At 38.3% G+C, this 22874-nt stretch overlaps 1 protein-coding gene across 5 annotated transcripts in view; it reads left to right on the top strand.

The window, feature by feature from the left end:
• CCDC171 (coiled-coil domain containing 171) overlaps positions 1-22657 on the top strand; it is a 161409-nt gene extending 138752 nt beyond the window's left edge. For all 5 annotated transcript variants that reach the window (XM_065861282.2, XM_071802753.1, XM_071802754.1 and 2 more), the window contains 2 exons: positions 2610-2745; positions 22537-22657. In XM_065861282.2, coding sequence (XP_065717354.2) covers positions 2610-2723 — 114 coding nt within the window. In that variant the 3' untranslated portion in view covers positions 2724-2745; positions 22537-22657. The remainder of the gene's footprint in view (positions 1-2609; positions 2746-22536) is intronic.
• Positions 22658-22874: the final 217 nt, after the last annotated feature.

Raw genomic sequence — 22874 nt, 5'->3', positions numbered from 1 at the left:
TGACCACACAACCTTTCTGAGAAACTAAATGAAATTGCTTCACTGGAATTGCTTCTTTTCTCCTCCAACCAGGCGTCCTTTATGTTGTCTGCTAGGTTTACATGTGTCCTGCTGAGCCTGGGCCCAGAGTAATTGTGTTGCTCCTTTGCCTGTTGTGATTGTTTTTGTTGTTTGAATCAAGGCGACCGCTTGTGTACTAAGGACTGGAAAGTCTGCCAAACTTGCTGCAGCGAGATTTGCTTTCATTTGGATTGAGAGAGCTTTTAGCAAAGATGATGCCAGTCCTGTCTATGAAGAGCTTGATATGTTACAGATCAAATGAACAACTTGCCACCCCAGCTCTGCGATGCCTGTGGTCAAGTGCACTGCTTTTTCAGTAATTTCTGTCTGCCTACAGTATCAACGTAAAGATGATACTTTTTGCACTGTATAATAGTAGGATCCCTTCTGCACAACCTAAAGGGAGAAAAGTATTCCTTCCTTTAGATGCAGTTTAGTTTGAACTTAACCAGAAGCATCAGTAGAAGATTCTTTAAAATTTTGATGTAAAGACAAAAACTCGAAATGCTCAAGTTTCCATGAAAGTGTGTTTATAGTATATTTTCTAGTGTTGGGGTTTACTGTAAAGGTTGTGCCTAATATTTGCAAAAGTTGCATCAAGCATGACTTTTAGTAACTTCAGGCATCACACTTTCCAGCATGACTTAAATTGTAAAGGTTCAGCCAATACTGTTCTGACTTGGAGGACGAAGTTTTGCAATAAATTTCTGTATTAGAAAAAATAGAACATACTTTCTTGCTTGACTATTTTAAATGAAGGGGTGTAATGACTTTTCTTCAGCATCTATTTGGTTTCAGAACTGTATACACTTTGGCTTCAATCCACTGTGTTTAATCACATATCCAGTTCTTGTAGCATTGCAGGCAGAACTTTTCATACAGGAGACAAACACAGCACCTGGACTGTATTAATTGCAGGTCTTCATATGACGTGTGCTTGTGTTCCTGTAACAGTAACCTATTGCTCAGTGCCGAAACATATTTTTGAAAAATCTTTCAGGTGTATACCATGTGTGGACTCTTGGCATAGAAGTCTGGGGTTTATCTCACTATGCTGTGGCTGTCTCTTGATGGCTTGTGTGCTAGTTGTAGAAGGTTCTTGCTCTCCCAGCTGTCCATTGCATCCAAGTATGGGCCATTCATTCATCAGTATTGATCTTTTCCATCTTCAGAATATAACTGACCTTTTTGTACTGAAATTTTAACTACGTCACCTTTCTTTCTGTTCACACATTTTTTCCTCTTCTGTTGCTTTGAGTTTTGCTGATAAGTGTCAAAACACAACTGATGCCATAAGGCAACACCAGTGATTCTGATTTTTCGTCTCTTATCTAAGACTCTGAATTGACGTCTCCATCCTCCAGTCTGCTTCCAGTGCAGCCACTTTCCTTCTAGTCAGTAGTGTTTAGATTCTGAGATTGCTATGTGTGCTCATGCTAATGCCAACAGAGAGGAACAGAAAGGGATATGATTATGATGGACAGAGGTGAGATAACACTGGAAATACTGCTTACAGATAAGAGAATTATTATATGGGGTGAAGGGGAGTCAATAGCAGAATGTCTCTGTGCTCTTCATTAGTGTCCACCTCTCTGTCTGTTGTACTCCTCTCTGATGATTCTTCCTCTATGCAGAGGAAGACCCTGTGCATTTTTCATTCTTGCAACTCGATATGGCTGAAATACAGATTATTCGTTTTCTACCTAAACTTTCTTTTTTTCTATTCTCCCCCTATTTTAAAAAATTTTTTCTTCTTTTTTTTTTTCTTTACCAAATGTTTCTGAAATGTCCCCTGTATTTCCAAAGTGTTTTTTTTTTTTCTGTTATCAAACCATTAAAATTTGTAATAGTGTTTCTTTGCAACCATAACAGTTTCACATCTGTCATTTCCTTGATATTTAAAGTTTTTAAATTTTTAAAATTTACTTTCTCTGAAGTGCAAATACCACAATCACAATTCTGCCCTCCTAGCTGCATCCCCACATCAAGGGTAATATCTATAGTTGGTGGAGCTAATAAAATAAGTTCAGCTAAGAAGATATCATTGATGTGGCAATATGTATTCTTGACTGTAAGGATGTAGGTTGCCAGAGGAGGAACAGTGCTGCTGTACTGTGCAGTAGTATAGCCATAAGCAATTACTTCGTGAGTGCTGTGGGGTGACACATGACATCATATTAGTTACATGGCAAGCATGTGAATCCATGGTGTCTATACTGCCAAAGACTTTGTTGCTACAAGCACAGTGTTCTGGGGAGTAGATACAGTGACACTATTTTTCCAGTGTGACCTGACACATATGAGAAACCGACAGAATTCTATTTATTATAAAAATTCTCCAGAAAGTGTTTTCATAGCTTTCAGCCCTGAGATTTTGTGCCTGATGTCAGTACTGCTGTCAGAATTCTAAGAATTTAAAATATATTGGTATCAGTTTTGGAGAACAAAAGAAGCAGTGTTGTATTACTAGTGGTTGGGTAGGTGTTTCCCTGATCCTGAATGTGCAGCTGATCTGGTGATATTCCTTCCTTTTTTTACTTTCACTTCAGAATCAAAGGAGAATAGAAAATAAAGGGGAAAATACAGTAATTTATAAAGACGATGAAGAGAGAAAAACTTTGTGTGCGCTGGAGAAATGGAAATTTGTGCAGCTAGAAGGATAACTTTAACTGAAAGGGAGAGAAGGTAAGTTTCAGATGGGTGAGCGAAGTTCTGTAAGAAGAGCAGAGTTCTCTAACTAACCACAAAACCAATTGTTGTCTTTGGATGCTTCTCCTAACTGGGGTTGAAAATGAAATCACTCATGGCTTTTATGTGTCTTTGCATCATCCTTACTTCCCCCCACCCCCCCAATTGTGGCTGTGTCTGTCCTTTGTCTGAAAATGCCTGGTGATATCACTTAAAGTACTGAAAATACAGGAACTGTAGGTTTTGCTGAGGTGAGAAAAGCATGTAGAATGATCTCATGTGTGAAAAATCCATATTTATTGTTGAGATGCTAGAAACTGACATACACTCTCATTTTTGCATTGAAGAACTGCATTAAGCAAAATGAACACTTCTCTTCCTACTCAGAGCCACCAGCTTGGTTCTCATGATCTACTTGAACCTCATTCATGGCTGAGGAGAGAGAAAATAAAGATTTAAAACTCAAATTTATCAGTTAACTACACCACTACACAGTAACTACACAGTTTCTTCCTACTGAGCCAGACTGGTCAGGGCAGCAGTTTTACATGTCTTTCCCCCAGACCCTTTGTTTCTTTGTCAGCAGTTCTATCTGTGCTTCAAGGCTGAGATCTGCATCTAACAGGGATGTAATGTCTTACATTTGAACTTATGAGGACAGAACTGGAGTGAGAGAAAAAAACCCCTATTTGCCTTTTCACTTGCTGCATAGGAGGGAAACGCACTCACTCCATCGGTGTCATATTAAATGTCAGAGAGCATCTTTCATGGGACAGAGCCATATCTATTGTGTTAAGACATGGAATGACTGATGTAGCTGGGGGAATTCTTCCCAGATGTTGCAAGAAGCAAATAGGTCCTGGATGAAAACTCTGTTGGCTTTTCCACTACTTCATGCTAGCCTGATGCACAGTTGAACTGAGAAGTGTTTTTTTGAAAGATTTGGAATTGAACTGGTTTTGTGAAAGATTTTGAGATACTAGTTCTTAATTTGCCTTGCAAAAAATAATCAGACGTTATTTTTATTGTTACCCTCTGTCTTGCAGTGTTTTCTTGGAAGTAGTCTAGGACAGAATTCAATAGTATATGGACCTCAAATAACTGTGACTTTTGCTCAGCACTGTTAATTACCAGTATGCGGTTTAGTTATTGTGAAACAGATGAATGTTCTTAAAGTTACAGTAAGTAAAGACAAATCTGATGGGCCCACAAGGAGACTATCCCAGCTATTGAGGTGATAACAGACATGAAAGAGTGGAAATATCAATAAAGGCAAAAATAGAACGGTGTATTCATAATATTTCCTAAGGTTGAAGTCTATCGGGCTGAATCCAAAAAGCGGTGATATATTCCAGAAACTATTTTTTTACTGAAATATTTGCATTTCTTGCCCAATTTTAAGCAACTGGGCATCACTTGCCAACCTTACTTCATAGCCAAGGAATGCAGGTATCCTAGTGCAAATGCTCACATTGTCATGTGGTATTGCTTCCACAAGCAATAGTTGTAACCAAACAGTATAAATCATGTAGTTTAAACTATTTGCTTATTATGTAGTACCAATAAAAAAATAATAACATGAAACCAGCATTATAAATCACATTATGTAACTTAGGGCAAGGTGTTCAGAAACATTTACAGTAATTCAACAAAACATTTGCTATTTTGTAAAGAATACTTCCCTTTCTATGCAAAATTTTTTTGATACTCAGTGTTCTAGGTATGTGAACTTTTAACTTGTCAGACTGTTGTAACATATTTGAAAATTATAGTAATTTGATTAAAATGTTGCCTATAAGGCAAAAGGTTCAGTTAATAGAATCCATATGTAATTAAAATGCAGAACTAAATGTAATCAGACCCCAGTGACTGGTACCTTCATATTGATAGTTTTACAATGGCCTCTGGGGTTGAAAGTTTATGTTAGAGTTACAAATGTAGCTGCTCTCCAGAAAAACAGCAAGACAGTTTACCTGTTTCAAGTATGACAATGTCCTGAGGTGATAGTCACACAACAAAAATAGTTGATAGTCTGAATTTTAGGGGTATCTTCCACTGGCAGGTAGTCAAAGCACACAACTGCTGGAGTGTACTAGTCAGAGAGTTGCATTCAGCAGCAACACTACTACGTTAACATCCACAAATGAAGGATCTTGCTGTGAGCAAGAAACGGTGTATTTTTTTAATAATGTAGTTACTTAATTTGTGTGAATTCGTGTTTGTATCATCTGGAAGTTATAGACACAACACTATGTACCAAGCCACAAAAGAAGTTTAAAAAAAATTCCTGAACTTTAAAAAAAAATAAAAATTATTTTCTCTGGACAGTTTTAAGAGTCGACATCCTGTGTTAGAGTTCTCTAATCATCACCAGCACAATTTACAATCAGAACACACAGAGAGCCAGTTCAGACCAGCTCATCTGTTGACTTTGGCAGAAGCCCTTAATCTCACTGTGTGCAGCTGCCACTTGAGAGCTGGGGACTCGGCAGAGAGCCGAAGGAGGGTGGGATGCAGGGTTGGTCAAGGCATGAACACATAGGCCTGCTTCATTTCAACAGCCGTGCACTGCTTTTTTATAGTCTTTTCATTTTACAGCCTTTTTTTTTTTTTTTTTTTTAAAACCTGAAATTAAATGAGGACCTCTCATGAGCCACTGCGCTCCAGGCATAAGAAATTGTAATGTCTGGCTTCCAGAAACTGTCCCGTCAAAATGTGCTTCTGATTAGGTGGCTTAATTACAGCTGTGAAAACAATGTTGATTTAGGCCTCAAGATTCCAGTGCATGTCAGCCGTTATTAGCTAGCCTTGGACTGAAGCCACCATTTTAAAACTCTGTACCACTAAAGTCACACACTGCCTGACAACTTTTTATTTAGGCAGAAATGTTGCCAGAAGCAACACATTTTATGCAAAATATTTTTCGTTGCGCAAATTTCAAATGTGACACTGTTGATGGACATAAAATGGGTAGTTACGGGTGGACTTCACGAAGTCCAAAACCTAACTTTCGGGAAAAAAAAACAAAAAAAACCAACAAACCCACACCCACCCACCCCCCTGTTTAAAATAGTTTTTACAAAGTTTGACTGACATAATGCTTAATTTTAATTCCTTTAATTCAGTTTTATTCCAAATCCAGCATGTTGGTTTAACCACCCAATTTTATTACATCTAAATTTTCCTGACAGTTTCATTTGCTGTTGGGAAATAAAATTGCCATTTTTGCAACATGGGAAATAATGGCTGGTTTCAAAACCAATATGTTTGAAACTTCCTTTGCCTGGAGCAGGTTAAGGCACACACTCAATTTACTTTAGGGGAAAAAAGCTCATTAAATAGTTTTTAATATTTTGATATAATTTAAGTAACTGCTATCACAGTGGGAAGGCTTATTAGGCCCATGTATTTACACCTGCAGAGAGGTAAATGTTTGGGTAATTAGGTGGTTTCCAATACTTCAGCTTTTTACTGTAGTTACAGAGTTAATGCTGTAAACACTGTTAGATGGACACAATGCATTTGCTGCATTTAAACATTACATTTCCACTTGTAGTATTGTGCTTTCAGGTGCTCAAGAAAGAGATTTAAGTGGCATTGGTTTTTTGTGTGTGTCTGTAGTGGGTTTTTTTAAATTTGTTTTGTCTGTTCTTAAAGTCTCCTTAATGACATGAATTGACTAAGGAATGTGAGTGAATGTGTGTGGGTGTTAGCTCTCAGCTCAGGCTGGTGCTTTGGAAAAGCAAGATCTACATTCTCACTTCATAGTTGCCATGAAGTTCCAAATGTCCATGCTGTGTGGTTTAATGGAAACCATGAAGTTCTTAAATGTTTCGATCTTAAGCACAAAACAAATCTTTCAAATCATTGGCTGAGTCGCAAAAAACGCGGGTCATGTTTTGAAGAAGCTAATCTCTTCCTTTTTTGCCTTCATGGTTTGCATTTCTATGGCATTAGAAATGTGTTTCTGGTGAGGTACTGGAACTACCAGCTCACAAACAAGGGTCCTTAGTTCCCAGAGCTCAAAACAAGACACTTGGAACCTGAAACTGTATTCATCTCTTATCCTAAGTGCTCAGGCCAGTGCAACAATTTTACCTCCAAGAGCAACTAACTGGAAATTGATTTTGAGACAGTAATGATGTGGATAAAGAAACAAACCTAAACTATAGGTTCGAGTTTACTGTGTAAAAAATCATCATGCTTTTATTCTCTGTCTTCAGGAGGTTAACAGAGTAAAAGAAAGTGAATACATATGCTTCACTGTGTTCAGCTTTTGAAGGAGAAATACTGGAAAGAGCTACTCTTTTATTTTCTTTGCAAAATGGTATCTGGGGTTTCCTGAAATGGAAAGTTTCAGAAAGGCCCCAGTTGCTCTGGGGGACAACTTTGAGTCGGGAGACAGCCATCCAATGCCATTTTCCTAGTTAGGTGGCTTTGCAGTGATCTTCCAAAATGTGTTTCATTGGTAACATGCAATGAGTTTTACTCACTGGCTGCATATGTTAACTTTCTATTTTCTACACACCTCTGTGTCTTTTGCCTTCCTCCCATGTCTCTCAAAGTGACATTTTCAGCACATCAAATTAAAAGAAACTTTTGTATATTATTACGTATACTGCTGATTCTGCAGTAGAAATAAAAGTATCGGGAGTGCTAGACAGGCTGTTATTTTGAGAACTGAATATTATAGACCAGGGCATTTAACCCTGGGAAAAAGTTTTTACAAAAGAACAGAGCCAAGGACACAATTTTACTTGCTTTATAGAAGAAAAGGAATGTTCTCTACAGAGGAAGACAAATTCACCTCTTACCAGACTTAAGGACTTTTACTCAGGTCAGAAGGTGCTTCCTCCTTCCTTTTGAAGAAGTTATTTCAAGAAAGAGAGCTAGGAAGCTTCTTTTATTCCCTGCTAAACTGTGGGTTAAACATAAAGGGAATGTCTGTTCTGAGACTGAATTTGCTGAGAAATTTGTGGAGGGGATTAAAGCATAGCTGTGCCTGAATTGGGTCTAGCTTGGATGCTTAAATGGCGAATGAATCTATGCAATACAGATTGTCGTCTTCCTAATTTTTTTTTTTTAATTTTAAATTTCGATCCTATCATGTATACTGTTTCGAATAATCAGTTTCTTGTTCGAACACCTGTTTGGTTTTATGTTTCAAGATGTAAAGCACTGTTTATAAGGAGAAAATTCAGAGCTGATCTTCAGGCATTATCTTTGATAAATAGTGCAAGATGTGTAGATGCCACCTGTGAGTAGCAATTAGATTGATCAGGATGGTATGTGGAACAATTTTTATCATCTTTCATGGTGTTTATTGTTTACTTTGTACCACTAGTTCACTGTCCAGTTCTCCAGGGAGAAAATATAAGAAAGACCTAGGGCAGTGTTTCCAGGAGTCTGCTTCTTTCTCAGGTAGCCCCAGAAATGCGTATATGTGCAGCATGCGCTCAGTTATCATATATCGTGGATAAATAATGCTACATGCGCCTATTTATAAAAAAAAAAAAAAATGTGCTGACATTTAACTGGATTGGACCTGGAGAATCTATTTAAGCCTAAAACTACGCTTTAATTAGTGGGGAAGTAAGTATTCCTCTCAAAAAAAGGTACTTTAAGTGTTTGTAAAGCAAAACCTCATGTTTAGAGGTTTATGTTTCCCTCTGGATGTCAGGAGATGACTGATGCTCCACCACCAGAGAATTCAGCGCCAGTGAGCAGACAAACCTTCCTCTGCGGGAGACGACTGTGGTGCCGTGTCTCCTCTTGGTCCCTGCTGCTGGTGCACTGGCTGGAAAGAAGGAAGGAAGGCCAGGGGAACACAGGGCTGGGTATCATCTCCACCCGTGGTCCCTCAGCAGGTTTCTCAGCTGTCAGACCTTGCCTCACCAGTCAAAGGGGAGGGGTGGATCCCGCACAGGCCTGAGGGAGATAAGGAGAGCGATAAAGTAGGGTGGCTGTAAACCACAGCATTCTCCTTTACTTTGTGCCTTTCTGGAATGTATAAAAACAGATTGTTTTTCTGTTGGTTTGCTTATGTTCTTTTCCCCTGCCTTCTCCTTTAATTGTGCCTATTGGCATCCTTTTCAGCTGGGAAAAAAAGAATAAACCTTTGTGGTCCTCTTTTTGTGACATTTTTGCAGTACACTAACCTATTTTTGCAGAAATACATGTGTTTAGCTACTTCCATTGCCCGATTTCTTGCACTTTGTACTTGAAGCACAAAAGTTAAGGTGAGAAACGAAAAAAACCCACGCCAAACTTTAAAATATATTAGAGAGTGTGACTTGCAGAGATAAAAAGACAGGAAATTCAGAGTTAGGGCATGAAGCATAGCACTTGTTTTTAATTCATAATTTTATTCCTGTAATGTTGACATGATTTAAGGGTATACAGTCAGCAAGTTACATCTGGATATTTATTTTCATTAGGTTTTACATATTTAAGTCACACTGCTTAATATTTACCCAACATATGTTTATTTATTGTTGTTTTTAAATTACATATAGAAAACTTTTCGTGGAAGTCTGTGAAGCCCCCATTATGTAGTGAAGGTACAGTTTATCCAGTTGATCGCAGTAAGGAACTGTTTTCTCCAGTGACTGAGCTCCTTGAAGCAGTTTGGCCTGTTAAATAAACTAGTACTTGAGAAAATGTTAAAAATGTGAAATGACTACACAGCAGGGAGTGAAGAACTTCATTGCCATCTAAAAGGATGTTGTCATTATAATAATCTTGATTTTTTTCAAATAACTTTTGTTTTCTTCAGTTTGTGTAATGTTTCATTTAAAGAAAGAGACTTAGAAACAAATGTACTACTTAAACTATATCTTAATAATTTTACAAAACTTTGGCTTTTTTGTTGATTTGTTTTAGAAATGATACTTTTTGGAAAGGAGGGACCCTCTTTTTGTTAAGCAATCAATTGACTTTTTTTTTTTTTCAATGAAAGGTAGGGTACCTTTAAAATGCACAGTAAGTAATAAAATTTACTCAAAGTACAGGCAAGAACAGTGTGGTTAATTACCAGCAGTTTCCCTGCCACATGTGATGATTTTAGGAAGGCAAAATGACTTTATGATTCCGCTTCATCCTTTTCAGATGGTGTAATTTCTTAAATTCCGACAGCTTTTTAGAGAGGAACCCATGGAACCTTTAAACCAACATTGCTTTAAGACACCCCAGTTTTGGATCAGGACCTCAGCTGAAACTGGCTCATAAACCCATAGTTCACTCAGTAAATGTCACCATAAAGCTGATGTTGCAATACTCGTCTCTCTTAAATTTGTATGCTCACCAATATTTTGTTCTATCAGAGGCCAGAACCACAATAATTAAATAATTAACTAATTTTTCAGTTTTTGTTGAATCGAGGGCCTCATTTGATCACAAAAGGATCAGCTCCTATGATGGTTATAGGCCTGTGGTCAGGCACATGTTAGTGTGTCAGACTCTACGCAATATCGAGTTTTCTTTGCACTCTTTTGGGAGCCTAAACCTGTATTGTAGCTTAACCAGGACCTTGCAGAGCTTCCTGATACTTAATGTCATCCAGTTCCATTTTAATTTGTGCATGTCAAAACATCCTATTTCTTTAGGAATTTCTAGTTTAATTTACTAACTTGCTGAAGTTTACTACACTTTAAATTTGAGGTTTGTTTTAGAAGAGCATAGTCTAATTGAGAGCTCTGAATAAAGGAATTTAAACCATTATTCTGGAAGGTACAAGGCACATCAAATTGTCAAAACATCCCTGTGCAAAATGAGTTTTTAAAGTTGGTCACAGCTTTCTTGTTTTACAAACCAAAAACTGAAGAAGCTTCTCTCCAAGTCTCCTTCTGTGTTCTTCATGACTCTTCTGATAAAAGGTTTGCATGCCTGATGAAAATTTGTGGTGTTCCGTGTTTTTGTTTGCTTCCAGAACGTGCATTTAGTATATACGTACGAAAGGATGAAATACTGTTAGCAGTTTTTTAATGTTGATTCACATAAAATATGACTGGTATTCAGGAAATATTAGTTCCATTTCCTAGTGGGCATGTTCAGCCTCACAGAAGGTGGTGATCTAGTACCTGTGGTAAGAGTAGTGTTTAGAGGCTGATTGTGCTCAGGAATCTAAGTATAAAAAGTTCTGTTGAAGTAATTGTTAGATTTTTTTATTTAATTTCGAACTGAAGTAAAACTGTGTATATAAATTCAGCCAAAACCAATAGAGACAGTAAACCTAGCTCACCCACACTCAAGTTGTTTATAACTGATAAGCTTGATTCCTCGCCCAGTTAGTGTAATTTGGATCTTGCATTTACAAAAGACCTACATGTTAGCTGTCAACTGAAATTGAGCCTAAAATGGCTTTTTTTTAGACCATTCAGATATCAACAGATATTTTTATAAGCAGTACTGCCTGAAAGCCAACTGTTTTCCCTGATAGTTACTGTTGTAAAACTACCCTTTAGAATTCAAATGAATATACACTGCTTCAGATATTGCATGCAATTTGAGGAAGAAGGAGTAATTCTTTCCTGAAATTACTTCAACTAAGTTTTACTGGGGATGAATGAAAATGAAACTGCTTTGTTTGAATAAGGAAGCAAAGGTTTGAAACCTAGTCCAAACCTACAGGGAGCCAAATTTACCTCTTCTTAGTGAATCTTTCTCTAAGCTAGTTTATGGAGGAGGGGGATGGAGCCCTTATCAGGATTTTGGCTGGAAGGTAACAGGCTACACATCTGCAACAAACAATTGCATACACTGCATTGGCCAGTGCAAAAAGAATGGAACCCTTTGTCCTCCTAATACACTGATGATTTTAATAATGAACATTCATTCTGAGGAAATGAAGTTGACAGTAGTAATAGTTCACTTCTAAGCTTATGGTGTAAAAGTCAGTAATTTTTTGCTCTGTCATTAGAGGATCTTTTTAGAAGCTGCTTAGTTTAATACAGTTATTTAGATGAACTGAGATTTAGATTAGCCTGTACCCTAGTGAAAATGCAGATGTTCTTAACTCAGCTTACAAGTCTGTATTTTGGATAACAGATTGCAACCAGTCCATTTTTCAAATAGGTACACATAGATTACATAAATTATGTCTGTATGTACTTTATGATCCTAATTCTGTTGTCTCTTAAGAGCTGCCTTCAATCCGCTGTTTGTTATGGGATGCTAAAGGCTGTCAATTCATGAGATCAGTATTTTTCTTCTCACTTCAGGATTATGAACACCACCAGATTGTAGTCTCACAGTCAAGTGGACCAAAATCACTTTTTGCTCACTTAAAGTTCTTTGGAGAGCTCTGAATAATATTCTCCACTAAAAGGCCTTGTGTGTCCCTGGCACTTAATTTCAAGTCTGAGCAATTCCATTTTCCTACTTGAAATCTGAGTGAGATGTTCGCTGCATTTTTTTTCATTGCTGCAAAACTACTCATTTCTGCATCAGCAGCCTCTGCCAGAGTTGTACGAGCTTCTTTTCACCATCATTCATAAAGGTAAGTTGGTGCCATGCCCTTGCCATAAATTCCTGTTGAGAGAGGTGTCTGCTTCACACCTCAGTCAATATATTTCTTCTTTCTTTTTTTTTTTTTTTTTTTTGTTTTCCTCCCATCATGCTTATGCCTTGTCTTGAGCTTCTACTCTCTACAAACTGGATGTTTGCTTCTCTTTATAAAAATCACATTTCTTTGTGAAAAAATGCCCTTTCAATCTGTCTCAGAGAGAGCTTCAAGTTGACTTGTCCCTGTAGATATACTGGGAAAGCAAATAGGTTTCATAGCCTATCTGAACTTCCTGTAGTTTACCAAACACCAGAATCTGAAAGGGCTTCATGGATAGTCTTCCGAGTCTTGCGTTGCTGGAGATCTGGTAGTTGGCCATAATAAGGCCACCAGAAGGCATGTGCTACAGTAACTCTCCTAACTCCACTGTCCCGACACCAGTGCTCATTCAGACTGCTCCAGCCCTGGCTAGCAGCATGCCTCTTCAGCTAAGAGTGCTTGAATGTCACCAGCACTTACTGCGTATTGGATTTTCAAGGGCCTTTTCTGACCTACTCTGCATATTTAATACAAATATACTGGAGAGAAGTACTGAGCAACCTGGAGTATTCTCAAGGCATCTGTCTACAAAGTAACAGTGAGTTCCATCTTTGTTCTAATTTTCATATAAACTATTAGAAGAATTCTAAAATGTCGATTTGTGTTTTTTTTAACAGTTCATTTGTTTTGTTAGCTACATAGGCTTATATTTCTGAATATCATTCCTCAAAAATATTGCATATTTTGCAGAAATGCTTAGCAAAAATAAATCTTCTGAATGGCTAAAGATTTTTTTTAATGCAAGAAAGCTGAATCATAAAGACACTTTCATTGTTCCTAGACCTTTCTCCTTTATGTTGTTAAGTGTAACTGTTAGAAATAATTACTTTTTCCCTCTTTCCTCCTTGTATCCATATTGCTGATACTGTATATCTTTATTAATGAGAAAGTGACTAAAGGATTTTACTGAATCAGTGTAATTTATTTTTTGCCAAAATGATGATTAGCTCTAGGGTTCTGCATTAAAACTAGTCTTTGGTAAAACAGATTAACGCACCACTGGCAAATGTCTGCTGTCCTTGTCCTGTTTAGTAGCAGAATGCCTAAATTGTAGTTGCAGTAGTTCAGAGCAAGCAGACAAAAAAAAAAGGTAGCTAAGCATTTTGCTGTGCGTGAGTAGTTAGAGGGCAAGCAGACACCATGCACCTTGACCACCTATTATGAAGCTTTTTGCTGCAGTGTCAAGTGAAAGCGAGTTAATTGGGTGAAGCTGTAGAGCATGTTAGGGGCATGGTAAAGGCTTGCTGTCTGACAGCTGAATGTCAGCAGAAGCTAGTCAAGTGTGGCTGAGAGACAGAGACCTGTCACAAAGTTCGTGTGGACTATAGCACAGTTAGGGAGATGAAATGTGGTTCTGTCTCACTTTCTCCCTCATTGCATTCAAGCACCTTAAGATTTCACACTGTATGTGTCAACCCTTGTTCTCTAAGCTGTTTTCTCCTAACACTTCTGCATTCAAATGATTGGACAGAAGATGCTAATGTTTGGCAAAATGAATGTAAATACACTTTTTCCCTTTTTCTGCTAAAGCTGCAGTGTACATGCAACTCAGATGAAACTTTGAAGACTTACATCAGACAGTCACACTGTCTAGGAATTTAGCTGATGACTGAATACATTTCTCAAGAGAATGTGAAGTTTGACACTTTAACTAGTTGGATAGAGACTGTTTTCCCACTAGCACTGGCAGAAGAAAAGGCTAAGTGGGGAAGACGGCTTCAGGAGCCTCTTGTGCCTCAGCATGGTGTTGTGAGTGTTTTAGTCTCTGTTTTTAGTCATCTTCTCCTCCTGCTAGAAAGAAACAAAAAGCTGAGAGGGAACCATGAGAGACAGAAATACTGATCTGAGGCAATGAAAAGCTGTGGGTAAACCAACATAACCAGAAAGGCTTTCTTGGAAGCAAGAGGTGTGCCAATTAGTGACAATGATATACACTGATGCAAAACATGGAGAGGTGTCACAACAGTTTAATAAGAGTACAGTGCACTTTCCAGCGTTGTTTGCAACATGCAGGACAAGATAAACCAATGGTTATTTGTGTTAGTGACTCAGAATATAAATAAAATTTGCTCCCATTCTTGGGCAAGTGGAAGGACAATGGTAGACAGCACGGGTGAAAAGTACTGAAGAATTTGGAAACTTGGATTGAAATCAATACAGACTGGGCATTTCACCATGTAAATAATGCACTACATATTTTGCCTAATGTTTTGGTGTTATTAGTGGAGTGCAGAGGATTTCACCTGAACATCACAGAATATTGATCATCTAGTGAAATCAACCTGCTGGAGCAGGAACACCTAGATGAGGCTACACAGGAATGTGTCCAGGCAGGTTTCGAATGTCTCCCGAGTAGGAGACTCCACATCCCCCTGGGCAGCCTGTTCCAGTGCTCTGTTACCCTCACTGTGAAGAAGTTTCTTCTCATATTTAAATGGAACCTCCTGTGTTCCAGTTTGTATCCATTACCCCTTGTCCTATCATTGGTTGTCACCAAGAAGAGCCTGGCTCCATCTTCATGACACTCACCTTTTACATATTTGTAAACATTAATAAGGTCACCCCTCAGTCTCCTCCAAGCTGAAGAGAGCCAGCTCCCTCAGCCTTTCCTCATAAGGGAGATCTTCCACTCCCTGAATCATCCTCATTGCTCTGCGCTGGACTCTCTCCAGCAGTTCCCTGTCCTTCTTGAACTGAGGGGCTGAGAACTGGACACAATATTCCAGGTGTGGACTCCCCAGGGCAGAGAAGAGCGGGAGGAGAACCTCTCTCGACCTACTAACCAGCCCCCTTCTAATACACCCCAGGATGTCATTGGCCTTCTTGGCCACAAGGGCACAGTGCTGGCTCATGGTCATCCTGTTGTCCACCAGAACCCCCCGGTCCCTTTCCCCTACACTGCTCTCTAACAGGTTGTTCCCCAACTTGTACTGGAACCTGGGGTTGTTCCTGCCCAGATGCAAGACTCTACACTTGCCCTTGTTATATTTCATTAAATTTTTCCCTGCCCAACTCTCCAGCCTGTCCAGGTCTCTCTGGATGGCAGCACAGCCTTCTGGTGTGTCAGCCACTCCTCCCAGCTTGGTGTCAACAGCAAACTTGCTGACAGTGCACTCTATTCCCTCATCCAAGTAATTGATGAATATATTGAATAATACCGATCCCAGTAGTGACCCTTCAGGCACTCCACAAGACACAGGCCTCCAACTGGACTCTGCCCCATTGACCACAACTCTCTGGCTTCTTTTCTTCAGCCAGTTCACAGTCCACCTCACTACCTGATTGTCCAGACCATACTTTCTCAGTTTAGCAGTGAGAATGCAGTGGGAGGCTGTGTCAAATGCTTTACTGAAATGAAGATAGACCACATCTACTGCTCTGCCATCACCTAGACAGCTGGTTATGTCCTCCCACTGCTCTGCCACCATCTAGCCACCTGTATATGTTTGGGTGGATGTGGTGAAGTGGAATTCTTATTTCCACACCATGAAACACCAGAGCACGGATCCCTACATGGAGGCTACGGTATCTGGGCCAGTATAGTGCACCACCAAGATTAAGAGCACAACAAGCTCTGATTGTCCAGACCACACTTCCTCAGTTTAGCTGTCAGGATGCTGTGGGAGACTCTGTCAAATGCTTTAGTGAAATCAAGATAGACCACATCCACTGCTTTGCCATAATCTATCCACCTTGTTACGTCCTCATAAAAGTCAATGAGGTTGGTTAAGCATGACTTCCCCATGGTGAAGCCATGTTGACTGTCCCTAATGAACCTCTTATCCTTGGTATGCCTTGAGGTGGTGCCAAGGATAAGTTGTTCCATCACCTTTCCAGGAATGGAAGTGAGGCTGACCAGTATATAGTTACCCAGATCCTCCTTCTTGTCCTTTTTGAAGACCGGAGTGACATTTGCTTTCCTCCAGTCCTCAGGCACCTCTCCCGTTTCCGAAGGCTTGGCAAAGATGATGGGGAGTGGTCCAGCAATGACCTCAGCCAGCTCCCTCAGCACCCATGGTTGCATTCCATCTGGACCCATGGATTTATGGATGTCCAGATTGCCTAACTGCTCCCTAACCCAGTCCTCATCAACCGAGGCAAACTCCTCCATTGTCCTGCCTTCCTCTGGGGCCTCAGCGGTACGGGGCTCCTCAGGACAGCCTCCAACAGAGTAGACAGAGACAAAGAAGGCATTCAGTAACTCTGCCTTCTCTGTATCTTCTGTCACCAGGGCACCCACCTCATTCATCAGCGGGCCTATATTGCCTCTAGTGTTAATGTGCTATGTATTTGTTGTCACTGACCCCTCTTGCAAGGTTTAATTCTAAGGAGACCTTAGCTTTCCTAGTTGCCTCCCTATACCCTCTGACAACAGCCTTATATTCTTCCCAAGTGGCCAGCCCCTCCTTCCATGATCTGTAAATTCTCCTCTTTCACTTGACCTTACCCAGCAGTTCCCTGTTTAACCACACAGGTCTCCTGGCTCCTTTCCTTGATTTCCTACGTGTCGGGGTGCTCTGATCTTGAGCCCAGTAGAAGCAGTCCCTTCTGTGTGTATTCCAATGAAGCATCTGGAAGAGAAGCTTACTGTATAGGGTGTAAGGTGGATTTTGGCCAAAATATTTAGAAATCATAAATTAGCAATGCAAAACCAAACATTGAAGCTAAGGTGTTCATCTGGTGTGATAACCCATCCAATTCTGTGCATTCTTTGAACATATCAGGTTTAAGTATATTTGAATAAAATAAGATTTTCTTTTAGAAAAACAATGTTATGAAATCTTTCTTTTGGTTGCTTTTAACTGAGCCTCTTGAATGTGGTTTCACTGAATGCATTAAATACGAAAGCATCAGAAAAGCAGAAAAAAAAAAAAGTTTCCAGGTATTTCGATTCAAATGCTCATTTAAAAACTCCTGAAAGTGGAAGGGGAATTCTTTGATAATGAAAAAAGCCATTAGTATTGTTGGCTAGCAGCACCCAAAGTATGTTGTGTGTCTACTTTTCTGACTTAATATGTAATGAGTTGGCAGCCCATTGAATTATTCTCTGATAGCAAACTGTTTGCAGAATCCAGGCAGGAGTGCTGACAATTAGAATTTACTGAATGTTACTGTTTTCCTACTTTATGTCAGAGCACCAATTTAGTCTTACTTCCTCAGCATACCGAATTGCAAAATCATTGACCTGGGAAGCTAACTTTATAGTTTCGGCCAGCTTACATTCCTGTTGCTTTGAAAAAGTTTGTTAACTAGCACTGTATTGCACTGTCACCCACTAGTAATACTTTCCATTTTAAGCACCAGTTTCTAGCATTTTCATCAGTCTGATGTTTTATTTATTTCACTGAGAGTGAGAAATGTCTCTTGGAGCTACTTTTAACAGAAGAAGAATGAGTAGCGTGCTCGAAGTCCATTGGCGTTGTCTGGCAAAAGGCAACTCAGTTTTTGGAATAGCAATCTGAGAAGGAGTTTGTGAATGATCTGAAGAGGTGCATCTTTCTCTATAGGGAAATAGGTTTTCCACAGAAGTGCTGCAATATGGTTATCGAAGACAGTGGCTGATTATTTAACACTTACTGGGACTGATATTGCTACAGTGAAATGGTGCAAGCTACAATGATAGTATAGGTGGGAGAAGCTGGAAAGAACGTTATTGACCATTTGATTTGCTGTCTGCTAGTATTACTGTGTATGTGTACGTTCTAGAGCTGGGGTGAGAGGAATCAGTATCAGAAATCAATTGTGTAGAAATATATTGACTGTTTCCCCTGTCACTCTTCGTGTCTGTGCTTACCTCACATTTTTCCCACTCTTGAAGGACTGTGCTACAGCCTTTCCAGAAATTTTTAGGGATTGCTGGAATTCAGAAGAAACTGCAGATTGCTCCTCCCTCTGCACTTCTGTTTGCTGTCAGGCATCCTCACACAACTAAGTGTCCTGTAATCTGGTGATTTCCACATCACCCTTTGGCCTTGTAATTCAACAATTTACTTTAATTAACCTTGAGATACAACACTTTACTTATTACTGCATCTGCATCATCACACAGGGAAACCCATAACTGAGTCTTTGTATTACGTTGTAACTCCAGTATTATGCTTTCTGCCCTTTTATTTCATCCCTTACTTAGTAATTTTCTGTTCTGATTGTAAGCAGTTTCATCACTTTCTTACGTCAGTCAAAGCCATGTATGCAAGCTCGTTATTCACAACACAGAAGCCTTAACTCACAAAAACCTTATCACTTTTTATTACTCTGATATTTTTATATATAGAAAGTTACATGGTGTAAGAAAGTGGAAGAGAAGTTTGGGCTGCTGTGTTTTGAAACTGTGTATTTGAAAACAGTTTAAAATGACTAAAATTAGGGGTGGCAAATCCCCAAATTGGAAGGAGTTATTGTTGTAACATGCAAATAATAGATGGCAATTGAAAAGCTGTAGTGTTGTATTATAGTGAAAATTGTGGTCCAGTAAAATTATCCTTGTGTAGACTTTGAAGTCTGAAACCATTCTGACTGACTCGTGGCTTCAGCTCTGGTTACAGATTTTACTCCTACAATTGAAGATAAACAATATACTTCTAAAAGTGAATTTCTTTATTCAGTTGTCTGTTTGCTCCACTGTCATAACAAGTACGTAGTCTTTTAATTCCAGGTATCTAACCGTGAGTATTATTCCACAAATATTGATATACAAAAGCGAAATGGGGTGTCTTTGGTCACAACATGATGCTTTAGAGTAGGATTACATTGCAATAAAAACATATATAAGGATATGATACATCACAGTATCACAGTATCACAGTATGTTTGGGATTGGAAGGGACCTCAAAAGATCATCTAGTTCAATCCCCCTGCTGGAGCAGGAACACCTAGGTGAGGTCGCACAGGAATGTGTCCAGGCGGGCTTTGAATGTCTCCAGGGAAGGAGACTCCACAACCTCCCTGGGTAGCCTGTTCCCGTGCTCTGTCACCCTCACTGAGAAGAAGTTCTTTCTCAAATTTAAGTGGAACCTCTTGTGTTCCAGCTTGATCCCATTGCCCCTTGTCCTATCTTTGTTTGCCACTGAGAAGAGCCTGACTCCATCCTCGTGGCACTCACCCTTTATATATTTATAAACATTAATAAGGTCACCCCTCAGTCTCCTCTTCTCCAAACTAAAGAGCCCCAGCTCCCTCAGCCTTTCTTCATAAGGGAGGTGCTCCACTCCCTTAATCATGATGGTGTTATATTTCCTCACAATATCATACATAATAAAGGAACCCACTATAAATCAGTTTTAACTTTGGTGCAACAGCTCATGTATCATGAGACAACCTGTAAACTAGACCTAAATGGGATCATGGGTTAGTCACAGAAGAAAAACTGTAGAGAATAATTGTTTCAGAAATCTTTTTCCATGTCCAATACTAAAAAATTACTTGAGTTAGCTATAGTTTATAAAGCAATTATTCCTTAATATAGACTAACCTTTCCTACTTAGCTCTTTGGGAAAACATGCTTTTTAAAGTTAGGCTGTCAAACTTTAAAAATGGCCATAGGACATGACCAATCACTGTATTACATAAATATTTTGAAAGCATATTTTTGCTAGACGTATTGTATCCTAAATATATATTTACCTAATGAAGTGTAGCAGTTTGGATGAAATCGTTTACAGCTTATTGGGTAAATAAAAGTGCTACACTGAAGGTTTACCTGAACAGACACCTTATTTAAGATACAGAATTCCACTTTTAACAATTACCTAAATGTGTATTTATATGATGGATTATCATCACAGCTCTGGCACAGTCATTTGAGTTTTAAAATGTAATACATATTTTAGAAAGGTGTCTAAATGCAATAATGTTGAAAGAGGTCTGTTGGGGAAATTATAACTGCTTTTAAAATTCCTGCGTAGAGGTATGTGTTCAAACAAGAAGTGTTAGAACAGTTCTGAGTATTTTTTCTTCTAATCTATAGAATCCTGCTTTCTTATTAATCGTGAGTGTATATGTTATTGGATCAAAACAGTTCTTGTGAGTTACAGCCAAGATATTTTTTTAGATCAGTCACATTGCTATTAGATCTGATTTTGCTTCTATTCAATGAATAGTATTCTGTTCTTTGTAAGAAGTGCGGCACGGGATCTGTATAACTAAAACGGGGCTTTTTTTCCCAAACAGTGAAGCTTTTACTATTGACTTGCTGCCAATCATTAAGTTTCATACATTTTTTTTTCAACTCTCGAAGGAAATCTGATTTCTTATCTCCTTACTGGGAGTTTGATGCCATATTCTTCAAAACAACCCTCACTACATCTGGAAAAACAGTTAATATGCGAGTTTAATTGTAGTGTGTGATTTTTACTTATTGCAATATGCTGGTTAATTGAGACGTTGAAAACAGTACAAAGCAAGATGTTTAAATTTGTCTTCAATATTTTTTATCCAGAGTGAAACCTATTTATAGCTTATATCTGATTTATTTCTTTTTTTTTTTTTTTTTTTTTACACACAGAAGATTTTTAGAACATCACAAGTTATGTGCTTACTTCAATTTGTCATAATATATATTTTTATTAATGACTCCTATTTAGAGAGAAATTTGGCTATGTAGTCAGCTGATTAAAGTGTACAAGTAACAGAATGCTATTTGGGTAATGGGTGGATGCCTTCATTGAGGTCTTCTCTCAGATGTGCTGATATAGATGCAGTAAATCTCATGTGTGCTTTGGCTTTTTAGCAGTTTCCATTCTGCATAACGTTCAGCCAAGAAGGACTGAAAAACTAGTGTTACAGATTGTACTTGCCAATTCTGCTGGTTATTTCATCCTCATCACCACCATAGTTTTGAAAAAATCAGGACACTACCTCATTTTTAACTATCTACTTGAAGTAGTCATCTAAATTTGCTACTGTATGGGTTCTTAATGAAGGTCTAACTCATAACTTAGCTGTTTACAGTGGCTATAATATGGATTATGGTGAATCAGGAAATCAAAAGCATCCATATCAAAGGGAACTGTTGCAGTAAGTGTTAGAGGCAACCATCGATTTTTCTCCAGTGATAGTAACACAGGAAAGGGGAATCTTTCGTGGATGTGTCTTTATAAATATGACTGAGTCTGGATTTCTTGAAATATGAATATACATACACCCTTTTGCCTCTCTCTGAATATCTATGAGTATGTGTATTGGAATCTGTGCCTCTCCTTATATGCACTTCTGCTTCTGCGTGCATGTGTGTTTACATAGACCTATATGCTCTTCCTGAAATGGTGAAGGGAGAGTGTTTAAAACCTCAAATATACTGTAACAGTCTTTCAGTATATTAATTTTTGTCTTTTCCGTTATTATGCTTTGCATGTGAAGTTTTCACATATTTTATGACCTGATGAAAAAATTGATTATTATTTCTACAGCATTATAATGCATTGTGTAAAATACCTTGGTAAAGGGCAGAAGAGCAACGTGATACTGTGTTTTCTTGTTTGTTTATTATAATGTATATTTAAAGGAATACAGAGTGTCTCTGTTTAGGATTTGAAAAAAATATTCATGCTGACATACTTATATTATCCATAATCTTTCAAAGTAGCATGCACAATATTTTGATGCTAGAAGTTATTTAATGTTGGATTTTAGCTGGTATAACCTTTATAACTGTTTGAATGTCAAGACTCATTGAAATATGAATCATGTTCCCTATCAACATACATTCAGTGTGTATTATCTGGCCATCTTCTAAAAGGCTAACATTTGAAGAGTATTAAGTGTTTGATTTCAATTGATGGTAAAATATATTTAAAAGTAAATTAATACCTTCCATGGTTAGCATGACATATTTTTCCTAATAACAGTGACAGGGAGACTGTATTTTGTATACTTGATTATAAAAATCCACACCCGAGAGATTATAATGAAGAGGGGCAAAAATTTTCTGTAAGTCTTTGTAACACTTCAAAGAAAGTAGGGTATTGTTTCCAAACACTTACTAGTGCAGAATACTTTTGCTAATGTCCTCTGTTCCTGCTTATTAAAGATTAATATATATTCAGGTACCATGTATTTTAGATAAGTGTTTGAAACAAGAATCAAATATGCAAATACTTCATATACATACCTTTGGGAAAGGCATAATGAAATTATTTTTCTCACTTGTTTAACAGTAATTGTAGATTCTTTTTTGTTTTGTTTTCAAGATGGAATTCAAACATCACCATGACTTCAAGCTAGGAATTCAGCCTGACCAGAGTTGTATCCCAGATTTTTTGGCGTTGCAAGCTGAACCTGACACATCCTGCAGTTTTAAGCACAATGGAGGCAGTTCTCAGTCTTCAGTCTATTCCTTCAGCCTAAATGTCACTTCCAGTCCCAAAAGAACAATGGAAAATGGATTTTCAGATTCTTTGTATCAATAATCTTTCAGAAGGAAAAAATTGCATAAATGTAAAATGATGCAATTAAAGTGCAATTTTGTTGCTACCTTTGAATTGTAGTTCAGCGTATGTATTTTTGACATTAATTTTACTTTTTTATG

The sequence above is a fragment of the Patagioenas fasciata genome, chromosome Z (assembly GCF_037038585.1).
Source record: "Patagioenas fasciata isolate bPatFas1 chromosome Z, bPatFas1.hap1, whole genome shotgun sequence".
NCBI classification, from domain to species: domain Eukaryota; kingdom Metazoa; phylum Chordata; class Aves; order Columbiformes; family Columbidae; genus Patagioenas; species Patagioenas fasciata.
This window is presented reverse-complemented; position numbering and strand designations above follow the sequence as displayed.